General features: G+C 39.2%; 1 protein-coding gene across 28 annotated transcripts in view; it reads right to left on the reverse strand.

The window, feature by feature from the left end:
* Window positions 1-22: 22 nt before the first annotated feature.
* madd (MAP-kinase activating death domain) overlaps window positions 23-12,856 on the reverse strand; it is a 46,844-nt gene continuing 34,010 nt past the window's right edge. For 11 of the 28 annotated variants that reach the window (XM_044030069.1, XM_044030044.1, XM_044030048.1 and 8 more), the window contains 12 exons: window positions 12,714-12,776; window positions 11,383-11,503; window positions 10,826-10,931; window positions 10,599-10,709; window positions 10,143-10,250; window positions 9,630-9,794; window positions 9,477-9,549; window positions 9,016-9,122; window positions 7,217-7,225; window positions 6,604-6,673; window positions 3,733-3,779; window positions 23-2,124 (listed from right to left, as the gene is read on the reverse strand). In XM_044030069.1, coding sequence (XP_043886004.1) covers window positions 2,011-2,124; window positions 3,733-3,779; window positions 6,604-6,673; window positions 7,217-7,225; window positions 9,016-9,122; window positions 9,477-9,549; window positions 9,630-9,794; window positions 10,143-10,250; window positions 10,599-10,709; window positions 10,826-10,931; window positions 11,383-11,503; window positions 12,714-12,776 — 1,094 coding nt within the window. In that variant the 3' untranslated portion in view covers window positions 23-2,010. The remainder of the gene's footprint in view (window positions 2,125-3,732; window positions 3,780-6,603; window positions 6,674-7,216; window positions 7,226-9,015; window positions 9,123-9,476; window positions 9,550-9,629; window positions 9,795-10,142; window positions 10,251-10,598; window positions 10,710-10,825; window positions 10,932-11,382; window positions 11,504-12,713; window positions 12,777-12,856) is intronic. The other 17 variants (XM_044030060.1, XM_044030058.1, XM_044030065.1 and 14 more) reach the window with 6 other exon arrangements.

Consider the following 12,856-nt stretch of genomic DNA (forward strand, 5'->3'; position numbering starts at 1 on the left):
AGGACAACAAACCACACCAGGCTTCATTTGAGACAACTTTATTATATTGCCAAAGCTGTAGATATTCTATAAATAATCTTCAAATACTGGAATACTTGCATCTCGTTTTTTGTCTTCTTGTTAACAGCAGCTAGCTTGAACAACGACAGGAGATGAGTTGCAATAATCCAGTAAAACAAAAAACTTTTTTGACTTAAGCAGAAAAGAGCTGGTCCCATTCCCAAGATTTACATCTGTTCAGATTCATGTTTGGTCGCGTTTACACCGACATGTGGTCAAAGGAATTTCTTTCTCGTTTTCCTTTAAGCAGTTAAACTTCTAATATATATATATATAAGGACGTCAGAATCAAAATAAAACATCTTTCAGTGACATGGCTGTACTGATATTGCTGATCTGGAATAAACTGTTCCACACACACACACACACACACACTGTGATGGGACCAGACTGAACAGTTCTGTACTATCACTGAACAGAAATGACATTAACCCTCTGGGAGCAGGAGACCAGAGCCTGAAGGCTTCAACGCGTCTGAGTGGTAAATCAACAGTCAATCACAGGATGGAAACGTGCTGCTGTGAGTGATGAAGACGCAGGTGCTTCATCTTTCATGCTCCTCCGGTTTCAGTTTGTCAAATTTGAATAATAGTTACGTTTACTATCTCGGCGAAACGATGATAAACGGGTCAACTCTGACTTTATTCTGACCAAACAAAAGATTTAAATAACAGTCTCCTGCAGCATGATTTTTTTGAACACGATTTAGTACCTGAAAATGCCCAGATACAGTTTATAGTTTTAAATTCACATAATTAAAACGCAAAATGTATATTACTGCCTCTGAAGTCACTTAAAACCTGTGAGAAGACAACAATACCACCTATTTAAAAACACCTGCTGTGACATCACTAATTGTGGTGTATATGTGACCTGGAGTTAGTTAGTTTTACCTTTTAAAAACAAAACTTTAAATAGTCACACCACTCTAAATCATCAAATTCACACCAATCATTATTAACTTCTTTAAAGAAGACATTCTCCACCCTGTGAAAGCCAGTTAACTCAAGAAAACCTGGCTCTGGCAATGGCTAACTACTCAATAAGTATTGCACATCTAGCAAATAAACAAGTTGTAACACTTTTTTTTTTTCTCCAGAGAAATGTACAGTCAATATATATTAAATAAATACTATATATAGAAATATATATATAATATTTATTTTCACCCTAACATGCAGTGGATAAGAACAGACCACAGACGATGAATTCTACAGTAGAACTACGACAGTAATTCAGCCTCGGAGAAGCTGAGCTAGAGCAAGAGAACACTCGTGTCTGAGAACAAACAGTATTTTAGGGTTCCAACACCTTTAAAGCAGCGTGTACATGCAGTGCTCTGGTGCAACAGGAGCATTTTCAGAATGGGATGGGTTTTTTTTTGTTTTCTTTGTTTGTTTTTAAATCACCAGTTTATACTTGGACAGACTGGAAGTTTTACAGTAACCATATAATCACAGAGTAAGTCACACAGACGTATGGAGACGAGACAGAGGGGAGTTGGAAAAGGAGGGTGGGAGGCGGGGGGGGGGTGGTGGCCACTCTGCGGTGAGTGTGCACGGGACCTGCGTGCACTCGGAGCCTCGGGGGGATCGAACCTCCACAAACTGTTGAGTCAAAAGACTAAAACTCGAGCGGAGAGGAGCACGGAGCTAGCAAACACTGAGCTAGTTGGTATGATCATCTGAACGACAGCAGTTGGGGAGTATTTACATGACATCACAGACCAAACACGTCTACACAATACTCAGGGCTTGTATATACAGGAGGAGGAGGAGGAGGAGGAGGAGGGAGCAGGAATCGTGTGCTTAGAATATAGTTATGGATTGTCAGAAGTCTGTGGTTTTGGAACTGAAATGCCGCATCAAGTAGAGAGGCACTCCAAGGACATTGGGGCGGGAGGGAGTGGGGAGATTTGGGGTGGGTGGGGGGAGAGAGGGGGGGTGTAGACTAGCTAGGAAGGGGTCTTGGCGAAAGTATCTTGGGTTTTCCTTCTGCTTCCTTCCCCTTCACTGCTGCCACGTAAGAGAACAGACAGAGGACGGAGTAACAGATCTGATGTGCCTGCAGAGAGGGGACAAACATGGCTGTGAGGACGATAACACAAGGTGTTAGCCGACATCTAGGTTCAGGCAAAACACAAGAGAACTAAGCAAGTCAAAAGGACCTGTGAACCCTGTGTCAATGTGGACTGCTGCATTATTCATGATATAAAAGATAACCTGTGGAGTTTCTCATCCTCTTTTTTTTCCCACACATGGTCTCACAGGAAGTGCAGTCAGCCACCAGTTGTTAGTTGATATACTAACTACTGCAGTACTCTGCCAACTTTGATGCTTGATGTCAAGTGATCTGACCAGTAGATGAACGACATGTCTCTGTTGACGCTACACTGTGTGTATTTAGTCAAAAACCCAGATTGTCGGACTCTGGTTGGGTTTGGTCACATGGTCATTTCAAGTTGGTGAAATATGGTGAATTCAAATAGCAGCTTTGAAATTGCTTGATTGAAAATATAGTGTAAACATACAATAGATGTACAGCATGTAAAAAAAAAAGACGTGATAATAAGTGATTGACCTCGTGTTTCTGTTTAAAACCGTTTAACGATTTACCACAGGTCAGTGAACACAACACAGGCTACTGAAACTCGTTGTCCTGCACAACAACTCACAATAAACCACGACAGGTGGATGATGTTAACAGTTATCAGCAGTTACAGTTCAACAAGAGCTAATAAAGAAGAACTGAGGGTCGTTAATGGTGAGTCTGATAATGTATTATATTCATAAGTGCTACTGTGTGTGTGTGTGTGGTCATGGGTGCTCATAGTTGCTCCCTCCTGGATATAATCATAACTTTGGTCATTTGCTAGAACTATAAATAAAGGCTAATGACCACAGCGACAGTCAGAGTAGACTTCAGCTTACTCTCACTGTCACTGGCTGAAGGCGGCTCTGTTAGGAATATACTGTACGTATAATGCACTTCTTATCAAAGTCAGAACTGCACACACTGGTGCTCTCAGTAAGTCAAACTGCCATGTTTGAAGCCTTTTTCAAGCATTTTAAATTCTGCATTTTCTCCTGTGGCCACCAGACTCTTAAACCATGTATAATATATTTCAATGTTTAAAAAAATCCACAGAATTTCTTTAAACATTTCTTTAAACTTGCAAATGGCAAGTTTAAGCTTGATTATTAACAATTAAAGAAAACGTGTTGACGTTCCAAAGATACATGCTGCAGCTTAAAGATTCAAACATGAAAATGCCAATTGTGTTTACATTTTCATTGGCCAATGAGTAATAAATACATGAGGTTTAAACAGAGCAAACATGTGGTGAACAAGAATAAACACAGCACAACTAACTGAATTAACTAACAGCAAAATCTCAGTTCCTTCCAGGGAACCTTTAACAAATGATTAGACAAAAAGGGACACGTGAAATATGAATTATTTAAACTGTGGCAGCCCATCATAGACAAATGTGTCCCGCCACAGTTTCTTAATGAACCAGATAACTTTGTGTTTTGTTGTGCAGTAGAGCGTCATCGCCGTTCGCCTTGAGCTCGCGCGCTCAATTTATCAAACACTTTTGATGGTTTTCTAAAGGTCTCTTCTAATGTGACCAGTTCTTGAAAAGCACCGACAGAATCTGTGTCCACTCACCATGGGCGTCTTGTACTTGTGGATCACCACTTCTTTAGTTTCAGGAACTATCAAAACAAAACAAAGAATTCAAAGGCAGCAGGAAACTCAGTGAGATCAGGTTTGAGAGCTGGGGAGGGGTCTACAGAAGTCAACAAGGTGCAACACATGATGTGGGCTGAGAAGAGTTCACCAACATTAACAAGTACAATAAACCACTGGCAGGCAAGACCTATTCATGGTTATTTTAACATATATTATGTTAAATAATGTTATATTATTAACATATATTAACATTATGCCAAAATAAATTATTCTACCACATCTTTCAATCAATTTACAATCAATCAAGCGACCCATGTTTGAAGCTGTTGGTGAGATGTTCAAGGCCCACAAAATGGTCCAAAATTAAACAAAAAAAAACACAGATGTCTTATAACAAGAGACTGTAAAGAATAAAAGTTTCAGTAGTAAACGAATTAGAGCCAGACTGATATATTGGTCGACCAATTTTGACCCATGACAGATGCAACAATATCAGCATATATTGTTGTCCGATTGTTGTATATAAAGTGTTATATTGTGCTGAACAAAGACATCTAATTGTTACAAGCGAAACAAAGAGGCCTTGTACCAAACTTAGCCACAAGCCAATTTGTAAAAAGAAACAGCACTTCAAATTTTCCAATTTTTTTAATGTACATGTGTGTTTAAAGAATATTGGTCAATGGCCGGATGCATTTTATTTTTCCCTTTCAGTCTAACTCTGAAACATTCCAACACCTTCCACCTCAGTGAAGTGAAAAACCAAAAGACTTCACAGAAAAGCAGATACAAAACGCTAAGAATCCTTAGACCGAGGACCATGTGTCATGTTGACTTTTCATTAGTAACTGTGAATCCATAGCAGAGATGAGGAGGCTGAGATCTGCAAAGATGAAGGGGGTGAGGAAATGTTACGCCCCCTCTGCTCACCCCACCCTCAGCCCAGAACAACAGTCCCACCAACGACCACTAGAGGCAGACTGTCACAGAGTGATGGCCATGGTGGGGAGGGTGGGGTTGATGGGAGTCTGGAGTGATCTCCGAAATGAAAAGCAAGTGACTGGAGAAGCAGAGGACAACTGAGGAAAAATTGAATGGGTGAAAGGATCGAGTGAGGAAAATATTTTGCACACAGTTCATTTGAATAAGTAAGGAGAAAGGTGACAACACTTTACCTGCTGGAGAATGAAGGTTTTCATAGTGGCAAAGATGAGGGCAACATTACAAAAGCAGCACAGAGACACGACAGTAACCCAGCCTGGCTCTCAACTTCTCAACCTCTCATCATCGTATAATAACGTCTTTCTGTGAACTTACCATCAAAATGACTCACGAAACCGCACGACTCTTCTTTAAGCTATATTTGCTACATCTGACAGGTCTTATCTTCAGTAAATGCCTTCATTTTTAGAACTATAAAATAATATTAAACTAGATTTTAGATCCACCAGAAAAACATTTACAGGGTAGACAGTGATGTAAGTGATGCATTTCTCCTATATTTAGTGCTGCTAGGCAATAACACATTGGTTTCCTGACATTAAAGAAATGCTCAGCGTGTCCTTGACATTATTTTTGTGTTATAACTCGATAGCTTAGTAGTGGAATGAGAGATTGGCATCTTGTTTGTTGATAAAATAAAACAAAAACAGAATTAAGGGAGATGGATGAAGGAAGCAGGTGGGTCGTGTTGGGGAATAAATGTGGGCAGTGACTGTGTTACAAAACAACAATGGTGTGAAGTACTTGGCTTGTTTGGTTGATAACAGGCTCCATGTAATTCTTAGTAGGCTATTGAGTGTTTTGAAACTGTGTGATAAAACAAAAAAGACGTCTCTCTTCAGTGTACAACTGTTCACAAATCTCAGTTAAAGGCTGAAAACCAACTGTCTTTGATCTCCACACCCACCGGTTTCTACTGAATTATATTAAAACACAGTCTCAAATAAACAGCACTGTTTCATAGAGAGCTGAGCGCTGCAGTTTGAAGCAGGTATCAGCATTTCACGGTGGAGTTACACACATCAGAGTATGTTTAGCTGAATCTAAATTAAATGACACGTGTTTGTATACATGTGTGCAGGGTAATTTGTATGGCACAAACAATAATATATATCAGTGATTGAATACACAGAAAATGCTTAAGGATAATTACAGTTTTCTAATTAGTTCTCTTGTTTACTTCTACCTTTTCTTTTAAAATTCTGGAAACGGTTAAACCCTGGTTTACAATCTGAAATGTGGTATACTGTCCATGATGGAACAGTATCACAAGTAGATGTGAAGGAGCTGGGACTCTTTTATAATAATGTATAACTTGATACAATTGTTGTGTATCTGCTCCTGGTCTCTTTTTTCTCTCCCTCTCTTCCTTTCTCTGCCCCATTTTTCCTTTGATCCCAACCAGTCTTCCTGTTAAAAGAGAGTTCTTTCTGTTGTTGGGTTTCTGTGCTCTCGATGACGTTGTCTATGCACAGTGCCTTGAGATAATGCATGTTGTGATTTGACGCTATACAAATAAAATTGAATTGACTTCTATTCTCACAAATCTTATATTATGTTATGAAGATAATGTTATTAAATATTACACTGCAGAGACTCTCACCAGTTCCGTCCTTGAGCAACACCTTCATGAAACGTGACTCGCTCTAAAATTCTGCTGAAAGAAAACCACATCCTGTGAAGAATGTATCCCTCGCTAACAAGTGCAGGAATCTGTGTCTCAGTTTTCCATGAGGAGAACAAGAATCCAATTTAGTAATCCCCTGTTTCGTCTATACATTTGCCATGAAGCTGAGTTACTGTCGTGCCGAGTACAGGCCTAGAATCAATAGATGGTGTAATTACCAAATTCCTCCAGGACAAAGACTCCCTTCACTGTATTGCACTTTTTAATGTGACTCAGCTCTATGAAAACCTAAAAACAAACAAAAAAACAAACAAAACAAGACAACATTATTAACTCAACAACACTGGATGAAAAGCAAACACTTTATATTCAAAAATTAACCATGTTAAACTTGTTGTATTCAGTACGAAAGGTAAAAAGAAAATAACTACACATGGATGCAAGCTTTTAACAGCTAATGAAAGAAATTAAGGCACACTATGAGAAGTTTCCATGATCAAACGCATACATGGGTGACAGTTAAATGAAGGGAAATGTATGTATTCTGCTCAAAGCTCATTTCATCAATGAAGTGTTTCACCACTGAGAAATGTGCAGTTATATTTGAATGTAAACTGCAAAAGGTATTTAAATAAAACATTCTGTTACAGTCAGAGATGCATTATGGCCCATATGATGCAAACATGGAATTTCCATATAAAAATGTAGTCAAAGACACAAACTTAGGTTTGCCAAACAGCTACAACAGTGAAAAGAAAAGATAGAGGAAACAAAAAAGGAACCCAATAAGATGTTAACTGCTAATAAGCAAACACAGCAGTGGTTGTGTACCTTCCGCTCCTTGCAGGGGGAGAGAGCATGGGAGAGAAATGGTTTGGATTATTATCGGACAGAAGAGCACAAACACTCGACGACACTCCGAGAGGGCGCTATATACACAGGAGCCTCGTGTGGATTCAGAGCCTGGTTAATAGAGCCAATGTGAAAAACCTGTCACAAGACGAATCAACCCCAGAGCTATTGTAAAGAGGAAAAAAGAGAGGACTGTGGGGGTTTGACAGAGGGCATTACGAGCTGGATTCACCTTTGTTTTCCTGGACTTTTAACATGTCAGTCCTCCATGCCTCCTCCTCCAGCAACAAGGGCTGGCACCAACAACACTTGCTCACACAGCAGGACAGATAAACTGAGGGCAGTTTCTGATGGAAAGTAAACCCTGCCACAATGTGGAATATCACCGCTGACACCATCTCAGTGCACAATTACACTCGTCTTCAGAGAAAACCACCACTGGTTTCATTGTCTTTTGCAATGACAATAAAGGCAATAAAGAAAAAAAACATTTTCCATTCCATTCTATTCTATTCTAACTACCCCAGAGCAAGGACCAGGACTCATTCACTTCAACAATGAATTTAGTAATTTAAAAAAAGAAACGACTGCGGAAGGTTTGATGACAGCTGATTTGCTAATACAATTGTAAAAATAATGATGAGAAAAATTATACTGTACACAAAGCCTGTTGAGGAAACTCAATAATAATAATCACAAAAAACCCTAGATGTGGCACTTGACCTCTATGAAGATCAAAATTCTTGGGTGAGGCAGAAAAAGCAATAGCAGGAAGAAAAAAGCAGGCAGAGTCACAACAATGATTCATTTGGAGACTTCCTAAAACCCTTTTGAATCACCTGACAGAGACCTGTACATTTTCACACACACATGCACAGACACTATGCCTTTTGGACTATGTGCTTAGACCTAAAAACAAATCTCAAAACCAGGTCAAATCCAGCGAAAACTGTCTGTACAGCTTGACACCACAAAGGCACAAAGCGACAATTTGTCCTTGTAATTTGAATGAACTGATGCTAAAATGATGTGTATTGTTGAGAAATCAGTTTGAAGATGTCGGGTGTCTGTTGGGGAACATTGCGGGTTTCTTTGCTTTTGGAATTACAGGAAGTAATAAGAATCCCCACTAAATCTACCAGCACAGTCTTTTACACAATACATGACATGATGATGTTCAAGGGGCCAAACTTAAATGTGAAAGTTGCTATTAAATAGCCAATTATTAATGAAAAGTCTTTGCTCAAGATCATCCATCTTACCACTGATAGACAACACACACATTAACACATCATCTCCTCCCACACAGGAATGAACATTAGGTTTAATCACCACAAATGTCAAAAGAAACGTGTGTGGAAGGATGTTTTAATATTGTTTAGGGAACTGCATGCATACTAAGACACACACACACACACGCACACACACACAGACACACACACACACAAACTATCTCAAACTAAAAGAAGCAATTTCAAAAAAAAGCAAAAGCACAAACAAAAAATCTTCCTCTATGGGAAAAAATAAGATGTGAGTAAATGCCAATTAAAACATTAGTAAACAGTCAGCAATTTTGTGTAAAATTAGTTTTTAACATCAATAGAGGAAGAGGTGATGAGATGAAAAGGAAATTACACGGATGCAAATAGGAGAGACGAGCAGAAAGGTGGACAGAGGGACCCAGGATGGACTCTGAACCAACATGAGGGATTTTGATTTTTTTCATACCCTTGTGTGAGATGGGAGGCAGTTTCTCTGCTGTGGTGCTGCCCTCTTACCTGGCTGTGCATGAATTTAAGGTTGATTCCTTCCAGTGTGACCTGCAGCAGTCCACCTTCGCCAGTTTTCATGTCTTGGACGGGAAACTCTCCACCCAGCTCTGGCCCTGTAGGAGATCACAGTGGAGTTTTGAGCAAATGAAAATGAATTCCCGAAAAACAAAGAAAAGAAAAAAAGGCCTTAAACTGACAAAGTTTGTAAAAGACAAGGAAATCACAGCACTGGTGCCAATGAACAACAGAAAGGTAGCGGTGGACTTGTATTCTACCCTGACTGGTAATTAGTCGATTAATCGGTTCAATAACAAATGTTTTTACACAAGTACACCTGGAGGAAGTAGAGAGAAACAAATAAATAAATTAAATTAAATTCTGGAGGCATCAAAAAGAGAGTTTAGATTCCTACGGCTGCCATCACAACTTGTTGCCACTTGGTCACGGCTGAGCCCCTCACTCCATACCTGGTTTAATGCTTTGCTGTCTTGCTGCAGCTCTTTCCATACTGTCTTTAACACAGTAGTAGAGTTCACGACACTAGAAAACAAAGATGAAAACGTCATTTGATAATCAATTTTCTTCTTAAGTGAAGAACAGCACACGATGCAGTGACTGACCTTTTTGGTATAGAACTTGTTGAGCTGTGTCTCCTGGCCGTTGCGTCTCCAGAGACACAGCACCTTGGTCTTGGGGCAGTAAGTCATGTTGATAAGCTTCTCATACCACCAGCGTTCATAGACTGTGCCGATGTTGCTGCGCAGGACTATACAGTCATCACAAACCTGAAATATTGAGTCAACATTAATTGTAATACTGCAAATCCTCATTTAAAAGTCAGTTTTCAAATAAATAAACGCCTCGACTCATACCCAACAAGTAAAAGGCGTGACAATAAAACAGCTTATAAGGAAAAGCAGAGACTTTACTGAGAAAATTCTGAAAGAAGTGTAAAATGTGCTTGACTCATGTACATTTTCATGGAATAAAAAACTTTTGCTATATAAATACATTATCTATGCTTTGGAAATGTAAATGATCATTGAGTTAATCAGATAAAAAATGAAGTAAATACAAATAAAGTCTTGGGGCAGATGCACAAACATGTTTATGCTTATTTAAACCTTGCTTACCTCCATGAAGAAGATGTCTCCTGTGGTGTCAGTGCCAGCATGAACGACAAACGTTTGCTTTTTGATATGTCGGCTTCCACTGGGCCTGATGGACAGTTCACGACCATTCTACAAAAAACAGTTCAAATGATTACTAACTACAAAGTTTACATAACAGAGGCTTTATTTCATAACAGAATTTCCAGGAAAGAACCAATTATTTGGTGCAAATTAGCAAAAAATCCAATTGTACAGAAATGTGTTAGTAGATATTTAACAGATGTTGCATGTTTGCCCAAATTAGAAGTCTCCATGTAGTACTAGTTTAATATTTCAACAAAACTAGAAGTACATTTTCAGATCACTCAAAGTTTCACCAAAGAAAGGTTATTTTCAGGAGATTTCAGAGGAAATGATTCGGGCATGAACATGAACGTAAATGTGATTTAATGGAATAAACAAAGGACACATATTCACCGTGTTAGCCAGTTTGTCCAGCATCTCATTGATCTCTTGGCTGTACGTGAGGCCGATGTGGGACTTTCCCATCAAACGCCTCACTTTTTTCCTGATGTCGTTTTTGTTCACCTAAGCAGACATTCAAGAAAAACAAGACCTAAGCTGGAGGGTAAACGGTTACACCTGGCATCTGAGAGGTGATTCTGACAGTTCTGGGATTTAAATAAAAAAACAGAGGTGCCTACTTTCATCATGAGCATGTATGCTATCATATTGTGCAGCAGCGTGGCCAGAAGTCTGTCTTCATCATCCTCCAGACGCTTACGGTCATGATCTCCCAGGGACAGGTATCTGTGTCGACACAAACGAAGGTGCTACAAGTTATAAATTAAAATGACAGTTATCCTGTAAGAGTGAAAGGGATTTCTCTATCATATCACAACCTCAGATATCTACTAATATCAGTCCAGTATTGTCTTTTACCTCTTAATGTTTAATTAATATAATGCCCCAACCATTGCAGCGCTCACTCATTCCCTTATCGCATGATGATGGAGGCTGACATCTCTCTTTACAGTGTGTTCCCTGTGTTGAGTGAACCATTAAATTCATATAGATTTAAAAATTTATGGATTGAAAGGATTAACCAACCAGACGCAGTGATTTTTGCCAGTACTGGACCAATACTCCGTATCATATAAACTCATCCACAGAAAAAAGTTGATGCTACATAGTAATAATGAAACTTTGGGCAAAAAAGTTAAAGACAAACATAAAAAACAGGATTAATATTATTATGAACCTTTCAATCATCTCCTGGGGGCCCTGGTCCATCCCCATGCCCTCACGCTCCAGCATCACAGCATCCAAGAAAGCATCCTCCCAGAACTGCAGCTGGTCCCACAAGGTGGAGCGCTCCTTACCTGGACACGTGAGGACAATCGACATGTAGCTCCTGAAGTTCAAAATTTCATCCACATCAAATATAATGCTAACCATATTATTGAAGCCACAATCGTACATTCAAATATAATGCTAACCATATTGTTGAAGCCACAATCATACCTTCAACTAATACCTCTGTATCAAAAAGCAAGTTCAGAGCAACACTCTTCTCAGACCCTGACCAATCTGACTTGTGAACGTTATCTTCAAAATGGGAAGAGATGGCAGAGCAAATGATGTCAACGACTATCTAACTACTTGAATTTTTCAAGTTGCTTTTTTATAGCTTGGCTGTAAGCTGTATAGCTTTTATAGCTTGGTTTACTGCCTGTGAGGAAATCACACTGTAACATAAATCTGCTTCAAGAAATGAAAAGACAGTTTATTGGACTTTTACTTGTGTATGAAAACAACACTGGAGCCAATTAGACCAATTTCAATTACTCGTGTACTTTTGTGGGGATTTGTGATAAAACCCCACGACAAACAGGTGTACTTAAAAGCTTAAAGTACTTTTAAGAGACACTGCTGTATTTTTACAAGGTGTCTGATGGTGCCTTTAAGTGCTTTCCAACTGAGGAAATTAAGTCGCAAATATCTACAGCATAATTACAACCTTACAACTAACTCAACCATGGGATGTAAAATATGTATTAAATATATCACTTATTCAGTGGCAGAGGTAGTTTATATATTCCCAACTTTGTCACCACCAAGAAAACCCTACTGGAAATGTTGATGGTGTCATTTCCTAATTTTTAGTGAAGACTTACTCACAGTAGTGTTCAGCTCAAATCAAATTTACATTTCTGACAGCACCTGAAGGCAACATGCACTCATACAATATGCAAAACCATAAAATGTTGAGCTTTTAATTGAACATTAATGGTCAGGAAACTGGATGAAAACATGAAGGACATGAGGAAGAACTAAAAATAAACTGAATGGAAGTACACACACTCCGCAGTTCAATCTCTGTGAGGGAAAAATCTGACCACATGTTACAACAGTGCTCATGTTTTCCACCTTTATGTTATGTCAAAGAAAACACGTACATGTGCAGCACCAACCAGTACACAGGAAAAGCCCACATCAAAGATTAAACACAGAGCTTGTTTCAGACGAACAATGAATACACCTCACATCCATACACAGGAAAAGAGTGCAAAGGCATGAGATTAGCCCTACTTAGAGAAAAGGTTTCCATGGCAGCGTCCTCTAGTTGATCCCAAACGGAGCTCTTATCACGGCCTGGAAAAATGTCCCAGGTGGAGCAGCAGAACGGTAGAAAAGCAGCAAGAGCAGGAGGAGGTTAGGTGAAAGCGAGTGGG

The sequence above is a fragment of the Solea senegalensis genome, linkage group LG7, assembly GCF_019176455.1.
Source record: "Solea senegalensis isolate Sse05_10M linkage group LG7, IFAPA_SoseM_1, whole genome shotgun sequence".
In the NCBI taxonomy this organism is placed as follows: domain Eukaryota; kingdom Metazoa; phylum Chordata; class Actinopteri; order Pleuronectiformes; family Soleidae; genus Solea; species Solea senegalensis.